The following is a 21,811-nucleotide window of genomic DNA, read 5'->3' as shown; positions in this document are numbered from 1 at the left end:
AGAACTTTCTTACATTTGTACGGAATCTATCCACTTTCAATTTTAGAGATGCCCTCTCTTTCTCCCTACTTTGGAGATGGTGAATAACCTGTCTTTATCCTGTTTTTGTTTGCGTAACCATTGTCTGAAAAACTATTAAGTTTGCTATGTTTGAAGATCAGGGCTGATCCCTGCTGCCAGGAATAATTCAAGCTAGGATGTCAATATTCAGAGAAGCAGCTGGCTGTTTTATCTGCTAACCACTGGATGGCAATCTATGTCCAAAAACCCCCGTAAACCTAGTTTGGAGAAAGCTTAGTGGAAAACAATAGGTCTTTCTTGACAGGATCCACTCAGTGGTTCATAATTTACTTTTTCCTTAATTTGACAAAAATGTTAGCAGAGGATTAACAACATGTGCTATGAGACAGCCTGATAGTTTAGATTCAATTCCTACTCTTCTGCTCTGTGACTTGGCCAGGGCTAGAGATACTGTGGAAACAGCATATGCAGGACCAAGTGGGAGAGGGGGCAGGAGGAATGTTATTCATTGGACAAGGGTGACACTAGTGGCTTGATATAGGGCCTATAAGTGAAGGATTCTGTAATGAACCTGGCTAAGGATTATCACTGCAATGATGATGCTAAACTGAGTTGGGAGAGGATAGAAAATAGGGACACTCCACCTCCCTTGGTAATTGTAAATGAAGCCTTTTGGTGGGCAAGTCTAAAAGCTGGTGACTCAATTATGGCACACAATGGGCTTCCTCTAAAGGCTTCTGAGCATGCCTATACTAATATAAAATGCTATTGTAAAGCCACTTTGATACTGCAACAGTTGGACACACCCATTTATAACAAGTCCATGGCTGGTGTAAGTTGGCACGCATATGTCAACCATGCAACCTGTGCAATTGACAGTGTTCTATAAATTCTGTGCACTGCTTGGTGATATGCCTATGACATGCCCATGCTTTGCCCCCATGCCTGCTCCCTTGCAGTTGCAGGCTAAGGTAGGATTACCAGATGTCCAGATTTACCCAGACATGTCCTCTTTTTAGAGGGCACCTGAATGGCTTTTCAAAACTCAGCACTTTTTCCGGGTTTTGAAAAGCTTCCAGCTTGGAACCGCATCGGGAGGGCATCTGAATGGATGCAATGTGGTGACATCACATGAATGCGTGCATGCATGTTACATCATTGTGTCACACCTAAGCATGAGAACAGGTTGAGGGCTGGGGAGGGGGGGGGGGGGCGAGGCTGAGCGGAACGGGTTGGGGCAGGGCCCCAAAGTGATGAAGTGGGTCAAGAACTGGTTGAATTGAAGGCGACAAAGGGGTTTCAAGCTGCTCTTCTCGTCATTGGCATAAAAAACTCCACCAGTGCACATTTATTGTTAGCAGGTGAGTTCTGTTCAATCCCTGAAGCAGCTGGTGAATGGCGAAACAAGGTTCTTGTTGGAGGTGAAATAGAGTTCTGATGGGGACCATAAATATAATGTTTGGGATGAATGTTACCATCATTAACACTGGAAGACGGCGCACCCCATAACTCCTGTAGTTAAGCAAAAGCTTTTTTTTTTTTTAATCCCTGTGCACAGTGGTGGGTTTTTGGCCCATTGTGAGATATATATTTAACACTAGTGGAGGTTTTTATGCCAATGACAAGGAGAAGAGCAGCTTGAAACCCATGAGGATTGCTGCCGAAATCCATGGGCTATCCCAGCACTGGCTAATAACATTCTAGCTTAAAAATTTCTATTGATTTTGTTATTAATTTTGATATCTCTTGACAGACGTTTAAATACCTAAATGGCATAAATGCACATGAGGCAAATCTCTTTCATTTGAAAGGAAGCTCTGGAATGAGAGGGCATAGGATGAAGTTAAGAGGTGAATGGCTCAGGAGTAATCTAAGGATATACTTTTTTTACAGAAAGGGTGGTATTGTAGATGCATGGAATAGAGTTGGTGGAGAGAAAGACTGTGTCTGAATTCAAGAAAGCATGAGACAAACACGTGGGATCTCTTGGGGAGAGGAGGAGATCATGGATGCTGTGGATAGGCAGACTGGATGGGCCATTTTGCTTTTATCTGCCTTCTTGTTTCGGTGTTTCTATACTAAGCACTGAACTGGCACCTACGTGCATGAATGTAGCATTATGTAAGTCTTAGTATGGAATGAAGGAGATAGTCTGTAAGGAAATTCTGAGCCACTATCCACTCAAGCCCTGATTTTAAAAAAAAAAAGCACCTACAGTTAGGTTCCTAGATCAGTGCACCTAGTCGATCTAGGCACCTAACTTACACCCCCTTCCTTTACAAAAGCTCAGAAGAGGTTTTTAGGCTGGCTGGCACACTAAATGCTCCACGTTGCTCCAACACTCATAGGAACTCTAAGACCATTAGAGCAGCGCAGAGGGCAGAGGAAAAGGAAGAAAAAAAGAGAAAGGTAAAAGAATAGGGGAAGGGGAGGGGGAGGGATGGAGAAAGGAGAAAGGAAAAATAAAGGTTGAAGAGAAGGGGAGGGGGAATGAAAAGAGGGGGTAGGGAGAAGTAGAATGGAACTCAGGAGGCAGGAAGGGGAAAGGAAGAGAATGAACATTGATGAATTAAAGATTTAAAAACTTCTTAGTTTCCAATTTGAGTTGTCAGTTTTATAGTGTTACCTCACTTTTGGATTACTTTAGAACTGGCAGGGCAGTTACATTGCTTTAGTTTTAAGCAGAATTCTTCATATCACCCATGTATATGCATTTTTCCACGTTTAGCTGTTCTACACCATTCAGGAAAAGGTTGAGGTTTACCAAATCATGAGTGATGCAGAACAGTTAAAAGTGAATCGATTTTTCACTCTTTCAGAAAATACAAAGACCAGGAGACACTACATGGAAATACTTTTATAACAAATAGGAGGAAATATTTTTTTTCACTCAAAGAATAGTTAGAGAATATGGTAACAGCGGTTTGCATGTCTGGGTTTGAAAAGGCTTTGAATAGTTCCTGGAGGAAAAGTCCATAGTCTGCTATTGAGACAGATATAGAGGAAGACATAGGTAGCATGGAATGCTACTGCTTGGATTTCTAGCAGGTACTTGTGACCTGGATTGGCCATTGTTGGACACACGATACTGAGCAGATGGACCACTTTTCTGACGTAGGAAGACTATTCTTATGTTCTAATATATAGGTTAAAAAAACCCTATTTGTTTTCAGGTATTGCCAGTATTGAGTTCATTGACTCTATGCTCTTAATTACAATTGATTTCTCTTTGGACATCTCCATAGAGATGATGGTTAAGAATCACTTTTACAAAACCACAATAGTGAGTCCTGGTGCGGCAAATGCAACACAGTCTATAGAGAATTGCTACCGTGGCTTTATAAAAGGAGCCCTAAATGTTATTTAAGTTTTCCTGTTTATACCTCTCTTTAAAAAAATATAATGGAATGTATACGTATGTTTACATATACCCCCCTTTTTACAAAACTGCATAAGAGGTTTTTAATGCCGGCTGGTGCACTGAATACTCTGCACAGCTCTGATGCTCATAGGAACTCTAATGCAGTTTTGTAAAAGGGGTGAAAGATAAGCATTCGGGTCACCACATGCTTTTAATTTTATGTTTAATCACTACTTTCATTAAAGTGTTGTTTATTTGTTATATTTAAATAATTTTAATATATTCTTTTATATTAATTTTTTATATTAATATTTTTAGAACTATTGACTCCTGATGCAGACACCATTGCCAAACCATGACCTTGTTGATTCTTGCTTTCCAGTTGTTTACATTATGCCCTTGGATATATAGACTGTTACTCATCTGACTTAGATTGAGGAATAAATTGATGTACATCTATTGGACTCCTTGGTTTCTCCTGCTTTCACCACTTTTACAAAGCTGTGATAGTGGCTGCCACACAGCAAAAGCCCCGGAGCCCTTTAAATTCCTATGAGCTTTGGGTCGATATTAGTTTACTCAATTCTAAATTAGACAAAATAAGCCAATGGCATCATGAAAACATGCTGTCTCTTAGCTTATCAAAAACCAAATGCATGCTATTCCCATGAAAAGACTTACAACTCATATCCTCTCTCGCCATAAATGATATCCCCATTATTTCTGTAAAAGCTATTAAAATCCTAGGAGTAATTATAAATAGCAAACTGACCTACCATCCACAAATCAGCTCAGTAGTAAAGAACTGTTTCATTAGACTTAGGATAATAAGATCTCTCGTGAATGTCCTGGACCCCCAATCCCTCAACATTCTTATTCACTCTCTTATTATAGCCAAACTTGACTACTGTAATACATTATATAAAGGTATCTGCCAAAAAGATATCCGCCGATTACAACTAATGCAAAACCTTGCCATAAAAATTATTACTAATAGGAAGAAATTTGACCATGTTACTCCTTTGCTTAAAAGTATGCTTTGGCTACCAATCCCACTCGAATTTTATATAAAATAGCTATTCTTTCCTTCAAGTCCCAAAACACTAATGAACCGGCCTTTATAAACAAACTCCTTATTCCACACGAACCTTCAAGAGTCTTAAGATCCTTATCTCAACATCTTCTTCATACACCATCCCTGAAAATCATCAGCATGCGTCTACATACTTCTCTCCTCTCCACTCCTTCCTGCCCTCCATAGTCCTCCCTACCCTCTTCTAACCCCTTCCTCTGTAATGTCGCCTAGAGCTTGTATATGCGACGCACAAATGGAAGATATAAAATAAATGAAATAAATAAAAAATTTGCAATTATGGCCCCTATAATATGGAATTCCTTGTCACTCCATATTAGGGCGGGAAAAAAATTTAGACAAATTTAAGGGAAATCTAAAGAGCTACCTCTTCCGAGATGCTTACAACTGCTGAATAGACTTAGAAATAGCTACGGTTATCAAATAACCTTCATTCTTCTGCTTCCCGATTGTAGTTTACCCTTTATGTTTTCTTTACTTTTAAACTGTAGTTCCCCCTACTTTCCTATCGTTTCATGTTTGTGATGTATTGTTTAGTCGGTATTTATACGTTCAGTGTTTTCCCCTTATTTTAATACAATTTGTAAAACGCTTAGAAATCTTGATTTGCGTTTTATCAAACATTTTAATAAACTTGGAAACTTGGTTAGTTACCCCAGCGGCCTGCGCTATTTGGCTGAATAAAAGAGGGGATGCATTTTTGGACAGATAATTTCGGCAGGTGCAGAAAAGCATGCCAGTACTCAGTGACATCATATACCATCTGGGGGGGGGGGAAAAAAAGCCCTGGCATTAATTAAGAATGAATGGCTCAGAGATTTGTGCCTGGACAACAGCACTATCACATCAGATAAAATGCAGGATTAGAGCCTAATTATGTCGTTGTTAGTTAATTTCCTGCTTTGTCTTAAATACAAGAAGTGAAAACCTTTAATTAGGCTGCATTATGATGCAATGGTCTGTTGGTATTACTAAGCCTCAATGTCAAGGAAACTATGCTTTAACTTTTTTTTTTTTAAACTTTTATTTTTCTTTCAAGCAGGCTAATAACAAGTCCAGAATTCTATGCAATGATTCTTAAAATTATGATTTAAGTGTACATTTTCCTGTCTTGATTGAGGCAAAGATGATATTTTCTACCTTTTCAATATATCTTTTATTATTCTCCAGCAATGTTCTCAGAGCTGCCAAGTTATCCAGTTCTAGGAAGGAGACATTTTTGGTTGGTCTGGGGTTTGAATTTCTTTTCCAAAGCAGTGTGTGGTATTTGTAGTATTTGGTTCTTCTACTTGAAATCAGCCTTGAAATCACAAAACATTTATTTATTTGATTTATAAAGATTTGATATACTGCCCATCACATGGCAGAAGAAAATTAAATGCTAGGAAGAATAGAAAGGAAGAAGAAGGGGAGGAAAACAGGCCTCACTGCCAAAAAAATGTAAAGGAAGGGGGGATAGAGGAGAAAAGTGAGGACTGAGGGAGAGAGAAGGGTTAACAATCAATCAGGGGAGGCAGTGGAAAAGGTGGCAAGTCAAATGCACGCAGTCAAATATGTGCAGACATTTGAGCGCAGCGACAATTGCGCGAATGACAATTGCGCAATGAGGAGATAAAAAGGTATCCATAGGCAGGGCTTAATTTGTGTCAGGGTGGGGTGGAACAGTGTTCTGGAGATGGAATACTGTGTTCTCCTCAATCGCCAACACTCTCACGGTCCAGTTTCTCTCACCTTCCTGTCCCTTCTCCTGCTGGTGATCTGGCATCTACCCTGGCCTCTCAAGCAACCAACCTCTCCCCCTGAGTATTCCTTTTAAAAGTTGTTTTATGCCTGTAGAGGCTGCTGGCAGTGAACAGAGATTCAAAAACAATGCTCACACCGTCCCCAAGGCCTTCATTCTGATGCTTCCTACCTCTGTAGAAATAGGAAGTTGCAGCAAAATGAAGGCTGTGAGAAGGGTGTGAGCATCACGTATGAATTGCTGCTCATTGCCAGTGGCCATTACGAGAAGGCAGGTGGGTAGTTGTTTGAGATGCCAAAGTAGATGCCGAGTTGCTAGCTAGGGAAGGGAGAGGATAGTGAGAAAAGATGCACCATGAGTGTGGCAGGGAGTGGATAGAACATGGGGTGGAGATATCGAGAGCCACCAGAAATGCTGGAACACCATTCCATCCCCTTCCAGCACAACTTAAGCCTTGCCTATGCAAACCTTTTGATCACCTCATTGGTAGGTAGGTTAAAAACTAAAAAATGGATGTAGAGAATTGGAGGGCAAGAAAGAGGGTGATATTTGAGTGGACAGAAAGGCAGAATAGAAAAGGAGGAAAGGACTAGAAGACAGGAAGAGTGAAGAGAAAGGATGAATGGACACCAGCCACTGAAGAGAGCAGAAGAGAGGAAAATCACTAGGACCAACACGAGTGGAAGAAATAACATGCCCAGACAGCAAAAGTAGAAAAAAATGCTTTTATTCTCAATTTATGAACTGCAATATATGAGTTTGGGGAAATGTACATCATGGATGTCTTTGTGTTGTATTCAGTACAAGAGAAAATGAATTTGTTTTTCTCTTTCCAGTGTCATGGTAAATGTCAATTTTGACTTCTTGAGGTTGCAAGTTCAATTTTTTATTTTCATATTTCTAATTTGTGATCTGCATTTGGTGAGAGTCTGTCTGAACATAGGTACCAATGTTTTAAAATTGTTTCAGATGTCAGACAATACAATGAAGGAGCTTGCTCAGTATTAGGAGTGCTCAACACCTAACGGATCCATAGATGTCTCCTATATGGCTATTTTGCCTGCAACTGGGGGTATGGTGTGCTGTTGCATATACTTTGTGTAGCAATCTATAGCAGTCTTGCTTGTTCTGTAATTGGTAAGGGTCTATTTGTCTTTTGTGTGTGACTGAGGTATGGTATTGCCCCTGTATTTTTGAACAGTTGCTATGCATTGTCTAATTTCTTATGGTAGATTTGCTATGTGCATTTTAATTATGTGTTATGTTCCCCACTTTGGAAAAAGGTGGATTATAAATAAATTGTCAATGCAATACAATGGTATTCTGCTTGCACGAGGTTTGTGTGGAGATTTCTTCTATTTTACCTGTAGTACATATATTGGTGTTCTAGGGCCCACTCTAATATTTGTAATGCTGCCTATTCATAGGTAGAGTTTTATTTACGTATTAAAAAAATGTATAGCCCGCTGCATCCACAGTTCTGTGTGGGTTACATAAGAACACATAGTAACATCGTAACATAGTAACATAGTAGATGACGGCAGATAAAGACCCGAATGGTCCATCCAGTCTGCCCAACCTGATTCAATTTAAAATTTTTTTTTTTTTCTTCTTAGCTATTTCTAGGCAAGAATCCAAAGCTTTACCCGGTACTATGCTGGGGTTCCAACTGCCAAAATCTCTGTTAAGACTTACTCCAGCCCATCTACACCCTCCCAGTCATTTAAGCCCTCCCCTGCCCATCCTCCACCAACGGCCATACACAGACACAGACCGTGCAAGTCTGCCCAGTAACTGGCCTAGTTCAATATTTAATATTATTTTCTGATTCTAAATCTTCTGTGTTCATCCCACGCTTCTTTGAACTCAGTCACAGTTTTACTCTCCACCACTCTCTCGGGAGCGCATTCCAGGCATCCACCACCCTCTCCGTAAAGTAGAATTTCCTAACATTGCCCCTGAATCTACCACCCCTCAACCTCAAATTATGTCCTCTGGTTTTACCATTTTCCTTTCTCTGGAAAAGATTTTGTTCTACGTTAATACCCTTTAAGTATTTGAACGTCTGAATCATATCTCCCCTGTCTCTCCTTTCCTCTAGGGTATACATATTCAGGGCTTCCAGTCTCTCCTCATACGTCTTCTGGTGCAAGCCTCCTATCATTTTCGTCGCCCTCCTCTGGACCGCCTCAAGCCTTCTTACGTGTTTCGCCAGATACGGTCTCCAAAACTGAACACAATACTCCAAGTGGGGCCTCACCAATGACCTGTACAGGGGCATCAACACCTTCTTCCTTCTACTGACTACGCCTCTCTTTATACAGCCCAGAATCCTTCTGGCAGCAGCCACTGCCTTGTCACACTGTTTTTTCGCCTTTAGATCTTCGGACACTATCTCCCCAAGGTCCCTCTCCCCGTCCGTGCATAACAGCTTCTCTCCTCCCAGCATATACGGTTCCTTCCTATTATTAATCCCCAAATGCATTACTCTGCATTTCTTTGCATTTAATTTTAGTTGCCAGGCATTAGACCATTCCTCTAACTTTTGCAGATCCTTTTTCATATTCTCCACTCCCTCTTCGGTGTCTACTCTGTTACAAATCTTGGTATCATCTGCAAAAAGGCACACTTTTCCTTCTAACCCTTCAGCAATGTCACTTACATACATATTGAACAGGATTGGCCCCAGCACCGAACCCTGAGGGACTCCACTAGTCACCTTTCCTTCCTTCGAGCGACTTCCATTAACCACCACCCTCTGGCGTCTGTCCGACAGCCAGTTTCTGACCCAGTTCACCACTTTGGGTACTAACTTAACCCCCTTCAAGTTTGTTCAACAGCCTCCTATGAGGAACTGTATCAAAGGCTTTGCTGAAATCCAAGTAAATTACATCTAGCATATGTCCTCGATCCAGCTCTCTGGTCACCCAATCAAAAAATTCAATCAGGTTCGTTTGGCACAATTTACCTTTTGTAAAGCCATGTTGCCTCGGATCCTGTAACTCATTAGATTCAAGGAAATACACTATCCTTTCTTTCAGCAACACTTCCATTATTTTTCCAACAACTGAAGTGAGGCTCACCGGCCTGTAGTTTCCTGCTTCATCCCTGTGACCACTTTTATGTATAGGGACCACATCCGCTCTCCTCCAATCCCCAGGAATCACTCCCGTCTCCAGAGATTTGTTGAACAAGTCTTTAATAGGACTCGCCAGAACCTCTCTGAGCTCCCTTAGTATCCTGGGATGGATCCCGTCTGGTCCCATCGCTTTGTCCACCTTCAGTTTTTCAAGTTGCTCATAAACACCCTCCTCCGTGAACGGCGCAGAATCTACTCCATTTTCTCGTGTAACTTTGCCAGACAATCTCGGTCCTTCTCCAGGATTTTCTTCTGTGAACACAGAACAGAAGTATTTGTTTAGCACATTTGCTTTCTCCTCATCACTCTCCACATATTTGTTCCCAGCATCTTTTAGCCTAGCAATTCCATTTTTTATCTTCCTCCTTTCACTAATATATCTGAAAAAATTTTTATCTCCCTTTTTTACATTTTTAGCCATTTGTTCTTCCGCCTGTGCCTTCGCCAAACGTATCTCTCTCTTGGCTTCTTTCAGTTTCACCCTGTAGTCCTTTCTGCTCTCCTCTTCTTGGGTTTTTTTATATTTCATGAACGCCAACTCTTTCGCCTTTATTTTCTCAGCCACTAGGTTGGAGAACCATATCGGCTTCCTTTTTCTCTTGTTTTTATTGATTTTCTTCACATAAAGGTCCGTAGCCATTTTTATCGCTCCTTTCAGCTTAGACCACTGTCTTTCCACTTCTCTTATGTCCTCCCATCCTAACACACATAATAAAATTATTATAACCGAACAATCAACTTGTAGAAATTGTATTAAAGACATATTAAACTTTCCTCTCTGTCCCAAATGGGCTCACAATCTAAACTAAAGTGCCTGAGTATGAAATACGAGATATAATAGAATATATGAGTATAAAACAATATCAAATAGAAAATAAAAGAAATAAAACAGAAAGACAAAAAATAAACATAACTTAGCAAGATAATCAAATAAAAAAATAAAATAAAATAAATTCCAGTCTATAGAAATGTCAAAGCTTCAGTCCAGCCCAATAGAGCACCACATCCTTCTCCATTCTGTGCGAGGCTGTTAAATTAATGAAATAGACACCAAACTGATGTAGGAGGCAGCTCCAAGCCGAGACCACCAGGCAGGACCACCCACCACGACCATCGTCTGCAAACTAAATCAAGTTCCTGATGAGAATCAGCAGACCCTCCACTGGCATCAACATCAGTCAGCCTTTATTGCAGCAATCAATCTTCTGACACCAGACCAGACTAATGGGCCTTCACTGCAGCACCGGATCTCCTGACATCAGATTGGGCTAACGGGCTGACGCTGAAGCAAACTCTGCCCCAGCATGAAGGGCAGGTCCCGATGCCATGTCTTCCATCAAAGCAGCCATCAGCAGCAGGAGAGAATCCCCTGACACATCATACCAGACACACCACCAGAACAGAGAAGGATGAAGTCCTCTAATGGTCACCAACACAACAGCAGGTAGTTGAAAGTTGGAAAGTTATTTGTTAACGACCAAGCAAAGAAGGACATGTTAAAAAAAAAAAATGACCAAATAACAAAAAATGGAATAAAAGGATGCAAAAAGAACATAAATAAAATAAAAATAAAAAAACAACCAAAAGGGCGAGGGGCACCATGACCCATAACCTAGCCAGATAGAGGATATATTTTATCTGCTAGGCTTCTAAGACCCTTTTAAAGTATTGCCTGGAAGCATTGGGCTGTAGCTTAGTGGCCCAATGGCCCCGGGAGGGATGAAGAACACTGCTTGTGATGTTTGTCGAAAGCTGCATTCATGTTCTGTGAGAGTCATCAGTCTGTGGTACTGAAGGTTGGTTATTCCTGTTGAACATTAGGGTGAGGTAAAAGACCACCTTTTATTGCACCTTAATAACTATCCTCCTTAGTAGCTACAAAATCCATTTAACACATATTAACCTATGAATTAAAATGTATAAAGTTGATTAACATGCAATAAGAAAGGTTATTAAACCCAATATGTGGAACAAACTTTGTTGGACTAATAAACATGGCTTATTTAGTTGTTTTAAGACATCTCACTTGCTTCTTTTGTTGTGTTTTGTATAAGTTTTATATGCCATTTTACTGATAATCACTATATAGTAGGGGACTTATAATCGAAACAGAAAAACATCTAAAAACTGGCCTAAATCGGCACTTGGACAATCAGTAACAAAAAACGTCCAAGTGCCAATAACTGAACAGGGTTTAGATGTATTTAAAAACGACTTAGGCCTTCACAGTGCTGCTGAACGACCAGAGCTAAAAGGGGCATTTTAGGAGGAGTGGTGAGGGCGGGATTTGGCCGGGACGTGGATCTTCCTAGACTTAGTCGTACTGTATAATTGAAGGTTTTTCAACACTGCCTAGACAGAACTTGGACGTTGTGACTTAGGCCATCTAAAACCAGGTCTAAGTCCACAAAAGATATCCAAAATGACCAGATAAGCACTGCAGACACAAAGTATAAATAAGATATTCTATGATTTTACAAAAAAACACACACCATTCCAAATCGTTCAAAAAGCCATAAAATATAATAAAAGATAGAATACAATAGAAACAAGAAATCAGTATTAAATTATATTGAGAACATAAGAAACCTAAAATACATCCCAGAAATGATCAGAAATCAGTTTAACCATCTGGAAACAAATGTGACTTAAAAACCTTCCTAAACTGCAAAATAGTACCACAATGTCTTAATTCCAAATGTATTCCAAAGTTTAGGAGCTAATAAATTAAAAGCTTTATTATGCCAATAGGCTTTCTTGAATTGAGCTAAGAATTAAATTATCAACAGATTTCCCTGTGCTGACCTCAGTGGCTTTGCAGGTATATAAAAGTTAATCTCAACAATAACAGCCCGCGGCCTCTGGTTACCCATGTTGGTGGGGCTGGGTGGGGGGAGGGGTTGGGAGGATTGTTATATGTACAAAATGTTTGAGCTGGCATAGTATCTTTCAGTGTACACAAGCATTCTTTGTATTGCAGATTCTATTGTCTCGTTGATGCAGTTGTGCTCAATAAAGAAGATTTAAGCATAAAAGTTAATCTCATAAACAAATAACGTTGTTTTTGATTGCGCAGTAACTTAAAAATCAAATAACTTAAAACACTCTTCCTTAAAAGGAAGCCATTGTAAAAGATACAATAATGGCTTGGTGTTTCCTGATTCTTCTTACCCATAAGGCTATGGGGTGGCTGAATTCTGTTATAGAAACCAGATAAAGGGAGTAATTTTATAAAGTCTGTGAGCATGTGAAAAAACTTCCTGTAAAATTATTCCCCCCCCAGAAAAATAAGTGTGATGACAAATAGGTATATCCTAGGTGTAGTCGTGTTAAGTGATGTGGTTTGGAATGGGCAAAATATATCCATGCATTTATATCTAATCCTAGGCAGGTGCAAATGTACAAGGGTGCATGCTACCTATGATATCTGCAGGTTTGTGTTGGCATTTTATGAAAACACCTAGCCTGTGTTAAACTGACATGATCACCTCTATCTTCTAGAACACTTGGGGTCCTTTTACTAAAGTCATGGCAAAAGTGGCCATAGCATGACCCTTATGCGGGTCTTTCCCGTGTGCTAAGGCCACTTGTGCCACACCCTGCAATTAGCCTTGATTTACTGATATTTTATATTGGGGGGATGTTTATGATATTGTCCAGACATGTCTACGTTATATGTGGAAATTGCAGGGAAACAAGATTTTATGTATGTGATATGGAAACCGCATAGTTGTATGCACTATATAAATTTTGTAATAAATAAATAAATAATGGCCACATGCTAATTGTGCAATTAGAGAGTGGCCACTAAAAACACATATTACCATGCGAGCCTTTACCACCACCCATTTTGTAGGTGGTAAGGGCCCATGTGCTAACCTCACGCTAATCAGTTATTGTGTGGCAATGTCCCACATGCTCATTCTGTATCCCCAAACACATCTCCTTTCATAAAAACACAAAATACTTATTTAGCGCATAGAGTGCATGCACAAATTGGCAAATTTATTGTGAGATGTATGAGTGCATCTGGCGGTAGGCATTGCTAGCTTGCAGTAAGCACACATTAGTGCTTCCTGCAGTTTAGTAAAAGGACTCCCATGTAACTCAACCCTGAAAACATATGCCTGGTTGACATGTGCTAAAGGATGGCGGGACTGAGCATACATCAAAGCAGATTATTCTCCCCCACTCCCCCACTTGTAAAGTCGGAAAAATATCCCCTCTACCCTTCCTACCTACCATACATGGCAGGTGCACCCCTCAATAGCTACCCCCTTCTTGGTAGGAAAAGGAAAAGCAATTAACCTTTGCCCTGCTGCTTAGTCTTTGTAACATCAAATTTTGGTCAGTTTGAGGTTGGAGGAGATGGTGGTGGGGAGGAGCCTGTGTCTGCTTGGGGGAGGCATGTATTTTGGCAAAGTATCCAAGGTAATTTTAACTTTATTTGCTAAATAACATAGAAATAAGCTCATTACTACTACTGTTAAACATTTACCATAGCATTACAAGGTATGCATGCACTTCACAGACACATAGAAGAGAGAATTCCTAATTAGTGGTGCTTAAAGTCTAGTTGACAAATAGATACTGAGGACAGAAGGAGACAGAGGACAGATGAACAGGAAGGAAAGTCTAATACCCAGACTGAAATGCAGACAGGGTGTTAGACCAGTATATCCTTCCTCTCTTCTTCTTCCCTATCACTCAATAACAGCTGGTCACTGGAATATATATTACAGTTTTGGAAGGGGTCCGTGCCCTACATGAGGGGGCCCAGGTCCCCAAGGCCCCCTTGTGGCTATGCTAGTCTGTGTAGTTATAAAATCTGTGTAGTCTGAGGATGGAAAACATATGTGAAAATGTTTGTGGTATATATTGGGAATGTTTAAACTCAAACGATGAAAATAATTCAGGTCATTGAGGGGGACCATGCCCAGATGAAACATAAGTAAAATAAAACCATAAAACTCCACTGAAATAGCTCAAAAATCTTTTTTAAATGCCACGCGTTCCGCCATGTATTCCAATGATGCTCTTATATTCTAATGATTTTGGCAAACATCCCAATGCTAATACAAGCATTTTAAATAAAATATCTTATAAATGAATATTTGTTTTGGGATAAGAACAATAATAAAAATATATCTAACACATAAGTAGTACAGAAGCTTGGGTTAAAATAAAGTTTGAACAGATGACTGCGAAACACATATGAAAAATAATAAGTTAGCAAGGAACAATAAAACAATGTTGCTAAATATAAAATATCAAAAGCAGTTTAAAAGTTGTATTAAGTAATTAAATAATTTAAAATATTTTTCAGATATATTAGTGAAAGAAGGAAGACAAAAATTGGGATTGCGAGACTGAAAGAAGCTATGAACAGCTATGTGGAGAGTGATGAGGAAAAAGGAAACATATTAAACAAATACTTCTGTGTTCACAGAAGAAAATCCTGGAGAAGGACCTCAATTGGCTGTCAGTTACATGTGAGAATGGAGTGGATTTGGCACCATTCACAGGAAAAAGCATTTATGAACAACGTGAAAAACTGAAGGTGGATAAAATCATGGGACCGGATGGGATCCATCCCTGGATATTGAGGGAGCTCAGAGAGGTTCTGGCGGGTCCACGTAAAGATTTGTTCAATAAATGCTTGGAGATAGGAGAGGTCCCATGGGATTGGAGAAGAGAGGATGAAGTTCCTCTTCACAAAAGTGGTCGCAGAGATGAAGTGGCCTACATTATGGAATGCTCTGCCTTCCTATCTTTGTCATGAAACTTCACTGGCTAGGTTTAAATCTAGCCTTAAAGCTATTAAAAAATTCAAAGAGGCTTATGAAATATAAGAATAAGAGGCTAAGATAAGGCTAGGATAAGACTGAAATAATGTTGGTTGGGAAAGCAGATCTGGATGGGTGGCCAAAGGAATTAAATGTAATGGATGCAGTTCTTCCAGAACTGCAGAATCAATAACAATCTTAGGAGTTAGACTTGATTCAGGTCTTAAAATGAATTGTCAAGTTGCAAAGACTGTGCAGATATGTTTTGCACAAATACATTTACTGTATCAAGTGAAGCCAATGTTGGCATCCTTTGATTTCCGCACTGTAATGTAGGCAATGGTCTTATCAAGGCTTGACTATTGCAGTGCCTTATATCTTGGAGTAACTAAGACAAGGTATATAGGGCATTGCAAATAGTGCAAAATGCAGCAGCCAGATTGATTACAGGAACATCAAAATACGCTCACATTACAACTTGGCTTCAGAAATTACACTGGCTGCCAGTAGCATTTAGAATGCAGTATAAGACTGCAATGATTTGTCATCAATTTCTATATGGTACAATTCCAGAGTATTTTAAGAGCAAGATGATTACTTATCACCCTATAAGATTGTTGCATTCTGAAAATTCTGCTCTGTTAATGGCCAATGTTAATCCGAAATATGTCGAAACTTGTGCAATGACCTTCTGTTGTGTGGGAGTGACATTATGGAATTCGCTAGTAGGGCAGTTGAGAAAATGCGTTGATAGAGGAAGTTTTAGAAAGCTCCTCAAATCTCAACTGTTTGTTAATGCTTTTTTATAGGGTTTGACTCATCCAGTTTGAGGAATCACTGCGCATTTAGATTCTTGATGATTTGTCCCTCTTTTGTATTGTTTTAGCTATTATGTATGTGGATATATTGTAAACCGCCTAGGAATTAGACGGTATAGAATTTTTTTTTTAATAAATAAATAAATAAATTAATTAAGGCACATTTTCTTTTTACCTAAATAAAGATGGATTAATTTAAACTTTGGTCTCTTTTCTATCAACATATTGTATTTCTTACCCATGCTCCATATGTATCTTATTATTTGTCTTTTTTGGTAATCCTTGTATTCGACTTTTTAAAATTTATATATTTTTATGTAAACTGCTCAGACATTTGATGAATGGTATATCAAGATTTAAATAAACTTGGAAACTTGAATCATCTACTAGTACCTGATATATTCATGAACAGAGAAAATCTCAAAACCAGTGAAATACATAACTGGTAATTCCAATAGAATCCAGAGAGTGAAGCAGTATGTCCTGATCCACAAGATCAAAGGCACTGATAAGATTGTACAGACAGTCGCTAGATTACAAACCTCTGATTTATGTTGGATTCATACTTACGAACAAGGGTCCTCCCCTTTGGTGTTCCAATGCACCCCTCTTCCTCCATCCCAAGTCTCAATGTGGTCCTCTCCCTCCCTCTTATGTCCCAACATGCCCCTCTTTCTCCCTCCCTCCCTCCTTCCATTCTGTGTCCCAAGTTTGTGCCTCCCTCCCATGGGTGTTTACCTTCTTCTGCCTGACTTCCTCCTCCTTCTCAAAAGAACATAAGAATAGTCCTACTGAGTCAGACCAAAGGACCATCTAGCCCAGTATTCCATCTTCACAGAGCCAATCCAAGTCACAAGGCTTGTTTGGTTGCCTGTCAAAAAATTAAATGCTTATTTGGCACATTTTACTATTTGACCAAAAATGAAGTCAATTTCCTAGATCCTAATCTACCCACCTATATTCACAGTAATATAATTACCCTTATTTATAAATATCTGACAAGGTCTTGCCAACTTATTTGCTTTTGTTGAAAGAAGTTTATTTCCAAGTTCATTAATTACAAAATCCAATCGTTTCTTTATTGTATAGTTGATGTTAGCTACCATGGAGGTACCTTGGGTGTTTTAAGCAGAAATTGTTTTTTTGTATAAAAAAAATGCAAATTCTTGGAGATATCAAAGATGTACAAACATTTACAAACTGGACCTTTCACAGTAAATATTCACATATGGAAATGTATTTAAATGTATAAATAATAAGCCATAGTAATACAACCCCCTCCCCCCCACTACAGACTGTCTATTTATTGTTGGCATTTTAGAAAACTGGTACAGGCAGTCCCCGGGTTAAGAATGAGTTACGTTTTTAAAGCTGTTCTTAAGTCAGATTTGTATGTAACTCAGAACTTGTAGATTTAAGATTCTTGCTGCTTATCTCTGCTCCCAGCTGACAAAAGAGCCAATTGTCCCTTTAACAGTGTTCCCTCTAAGGTACAGCATGCACAGCCACACATTGTTCTTAATGTGGTCATGCATCATTCCTGAATCTGTTGCAGGAGAAGTGTAGGAGTTTATGCCACTGAAAATACTGCTCACTGAAATCAAATGAAGCCACTACTGCGTTCTTAAGCACGAGTCGTACTTAAGTTGGGTATTTGTATCTCGGGAACTGCCTGTAAGGACAAGTTTTCTTAGTCTGGCATTAAAAAGGGCTATTCCTCATTGAGGTATAGTTATCTTTTTTCAAACTTTTCTTCTCTAAATTTTATGTGAAAGTTTGATGTAGAATCCATTTTCATTTGTAGCAAACATTTTGCAGTAACATGCTGTTAAGCTGAAGAAAGTCCCACATTAATATATCAACCTGATACAGAAGTGGATGATAAAATGGTATTATGAAATAGTAAGTCAATCTCTTTATACATCTGTGAAAACATCAACTGATCTACTTGAAGTATAAAGCTTTATGCCTCTTGAACATTGAAATTTGTATTTTATTTTTCTTTTCCCAGCGCTTTGTTGCTGGTGTTATTATTAAATCCTGTGCACCTGTAGACTAGTCCTTCAGGTAACTTCCGGCTAATTGTCTGTGTGAAAAGGTTCTATGTCATTAATTGACAAGGAAGAATACCAGAATATATAAGCTCTTGGGAGGGATTTAAAAGGAAACACTGCTGCTGGAGCTGAAAGAGGCACTGCTACTTCTAATCTACCAATCTTCTATTTCTTGGGTAAGGCAAAACACATTTTTCATACAGTGGTTCAACAACATTTTACTATTTCACACCATCTATTTTTGTACATGTAAAGATGTCTCATTCTACCTATTAGATTACTGCTAGGCTCACTTTCAAGGAAATGTTGCCTTATCCTTTTATAATGGTTATTATTACTAGGAGAAGTGATAAAAAGATTTGCAATTTGCTAGATTTTGCAATTTAAACCATCATAATATGAGATTTATGAACCTTATTGGATGTTACACAAGAAATATGAACGCTCTTTTTCAGTTTTCCTTTTTCTACTTTACGATATCATTCAACTGATTAAAATATATCTTATAATGTTTGTATTCCCAGATATTCCATAGGTTGCTGTTAATCAGAGTGAAAGCAGCATGACTGAAGACAATTCTTTAGAAGACTTATCACAGGGCAAGATTTCCATGAAGCTCTCACCTTCTCCTTTCGCTTTGGATAATAAACTGCCTGAAAAAAGTTTTGCTTACAGGTTCACAAAAAGCTACCCACATAAGAATGGTGAGCTCCTGAGCAGACAGTATGGGCTTAATATCTTCATTCTTGGACTTTTTATGTTGTTTGCGTGCTCCTTAAATGTCCCTGGAGTGCCTAAACAAAGTCTGCTGTACTATCTGGTTACTTTAATGTTGATTCAGCTGATCTGGATGATTTGGTATATTTTTAAAAGTTACAGCCAAAGGAAAGTGAAACAGCATAAGGATTCTCACGCAGGAACATGGTGGTTAAGATGTAAGTAACAAGTTAGTTCAAATACATCTGAATTGTCACTACAAATTCCAGATTGTATATTCTTTCTTTCTTTCTTTATTTATTTTTCATGCACTTTGCAATGCCAAAATCTGTAAAAATGAAATACAAAGTATTCTGTTGCATGTGATAATTTTATAAAAGATTTTCAGGGTATAAAACCGCTATAGGCACATAAAAGGCCTCCTATAAATTTACCCCATATGTAAAGATATGTGCGATGACAAGGCACATATCTTTATGCAAGTCAAGGATAAACATGTTTGGAAGAAGGTAGAGAGGGACAGATTCTTCAGACTAGCGGAGGCAACAAAAACTAGAGGGCATTCAAAAAAATTGAAAGGTGACAGATTCAGAACAAATGCTAGGAAGTTCTTCTTCACTCAAAGGGTGGTGGATGCCTGGAATGCGCTTCCAGAGGAGGGGGTAGGGCAGAGTACTTTATTGGGTTTCAAAAAGGGATTGGATGATTACCTGAAGGAAAAGGGGATTGAAGGGTATAGTTAGATGGTTGATATACAGGATATCAGATGATTAGGGAATGAAATATTTTAGGTAAAGAGATCACTTACAGGTCAGGGACCTGAGGGGGCCGCCGCGGGAGCAGACTGCTGGGCGTGATGGACTCATGGTCTGACTCAGCAGAGGCGATGCTTATGTTCTTATGTTCTTATTCAATGTTGGGCTGAGAGCTTCTACTTGAAGTATAACTCTAGTAACACCAGACTCCTTTGGTTTGGATATCACATTCAGTCAATACCATCTGCTGTAACCCTCATAAATACAATCTCTCTCTCAACTGATTATATTTCTAAGGTCTTAGGAATCATTTTGGATTCTTCACTCACATTTCATCCGCCAGTGAATAATGTAATTCAAAAATATTTCTTTAAATGAAACAAATGAGAAGTGGTCATGTTCTCTTTGAACATCATTTTGCAATTTTGACTCACTATACCTCGTATACTCATAATATTGTCTTGTTTGGATTACTGCAATTCACTTTATTCAGGTATTACAATTGGTCTATTAAGGAGAATGCAGCGTGTTCAGTATACAGCTGCTTGTATGATGTCTAGTAAATCAAAGTTTGATCATGTCTTACCCTTAATAAGGGAATTGCAGTGGCTTTCATTGAAAGAAAGAATTGATTTTAACATTTCTTGTCTGTTTTTTTTAATTTTCTGGAGAGATGTTCCTGAACAGAGTTCTGCATTGGTGTGTTTTCCTATTAGGCAGATAGAAAAATTAAAAACTGATAAATCGCTGGGCCCGGACGGAATCCACCCACGGGTTCTGAAAGAACTAAAGGAGGAAATAGCGGAACTACTACAGCAAGTTTGCAATCTATCCCTGAAAACAGGCGTGATCCCGGAGGACTGGAAGATAGCCAATGTTACGCCTATCTTTAAAAAAGGGATCAAGAGGTGACCCGGGGAACTACAGACCGGTAAGTCTGACCTCGATTCCGGGGAAAATGGCGGAAGCACTGATAAAGTACAGCATCGATGAGCATCCAGAAAGAAATAAATTTCTGATAACAAGCCAACATGGCTTCTGCAAGGGAAGATTGTGCCTAACAAACTTATTGCACTTCTTCGATGGAATTAACAAGCAGATGGACAAAGGGGACCCCATAGACATCGTATACTTAGATTTCCAGAAAGCCTTTCACAAGGTACCCCATGAACGCCTACTTCGTAAACTGAAGAACCATGGGGTGGAAGGAGACTTACATAGATGGATCAGGAATTGGTTGGCGGGTAGGAAGCACATGGTAGGAGTGAAGGGCCACTACTCGGACTGGAGGAGGGTCATGAGTGGTGTTCTACAGGGGTCGGTGCTCGGACCGCTGCTATTCAATGTATTTATAAATGATCTAGAAACAGGGACAAAGTGCGAAATAATAAAATTCGCAGATGACACCAAACTATTTAGTGGGGTTAGGACTAAAGAGGACTGTGAAGATTTACAAAGGGACCTGAACAAACTAGGGGAGTGAGCGACGAGATGGCAAATGAAGTTCAATGTAGAGAAATGTAAAGTCTTCCAAGTAGGACACAGAAACCCGAAGTATAGCTGTACTACGGGAGGGCTGTTATTGGGTGAGAGTACCCAAGAAAGGGACTTGGGGGAAATGGTGGACAAGAAAATGAAGCCGTCGGCACAGTGCACAGTGGCCGCTAAGAAGGCGAATAGAATGCTAGGTATAATCAATAAAGGTATTACAACCAGAATGAAAGAAGTTGTATCCTGCCGTTGTATCGGGTGATGGTATGTCCGCATCTGGAGTACCTCATCCAATATTGGTCGCCGTACCTTAAAAAGGATATGGCGATACTCAAGAGGGTTCAGAAGAGAGCAACACGTTTGATAAAAGGTATGGAAAACCTTTCATACACTGAAAGATTGGAGAAACTCGGGCTCTTTTCCCTGGAGAAGCAGAGACTTAGAGGGGATATGATTGAGACCTATAAGATCATGAAGGGCATAGAGAAAGTGGAGAGGGATAGATTCTTCAAACTCTCGAATACTACAAAAACGAGAGGGCATTCAGAAAAGTTGAAATGGGACAGATTAAAAACCAATACTAAGAAGTTCTTCTTCACCCAATGGGTGGTGGACACCTGGAATGCGCTTCCAGAGGGTGTGATAGGACAAAGTACGGTATTGGAGTTCAAGAAGGGATTAGACAATTTTCTGAAGGAAAAGGGGATAGAGAGGTATAGATAAAGGATTGCGACACAGGTCCTGGACCTGTTGGGCCGCTGCGTGAGCACACTGCTAGGCACGATGGACCCCTGGTCTGACCCAGCAGAGGCACTGCTTATGTTCTTATGTTCCT

General features: G+C 39.4%; 1 protein-coding gene across 1 annotated transcript in view; it reads left to right on the top strand.

Moving 5' to 3' along the window:
* Positions 1 to 18,134: 18,134 nt before the first annotated feature.
* LOC117362600 (proton channel OTOP1-like) overlaps positions 18,135 to 21,811 on the top strand; it is a 51,415-nt gene continuing 47,738 nt past the window's right edge. The window contains exons 1-2 of the mRNA XM_033949215.1: positions 18,135 to 18,189; positions 18,538 to 18,948. Coding sequence (XP_033805106.1) covers positions 18,576 to 18,948 — 373 coding nt within the window. The 5' untranslated portion in view covers positions 18,135 to 18,189; positions 18,538 to 18,575. The remainder of the gene's footprint in view (positions 18,190 to 18,537; positions 18,949 to 21,811) is intronic.

This window comes from Geotrypetes seraphini, chromosome 1 (assembly GCF_902459505.1).
Source record: "Geotrypetes seraphini chromosome 1, aGeoSer1.1, whole genome shotgun sequence".
In the NCBI taxonomy this organism is placed as follows: Eukaryota; Metazoa; Chordata; class Amphibia; order Gymnophiona; family Dermophiidae; genus Geotrypetes; species Geotrypetes seraphini.
The sequence above is the reverse complement of the archived record's forward strand: the minus strand, read 5'-3'. Positions and strand labels throughout refer to the sequence as shown.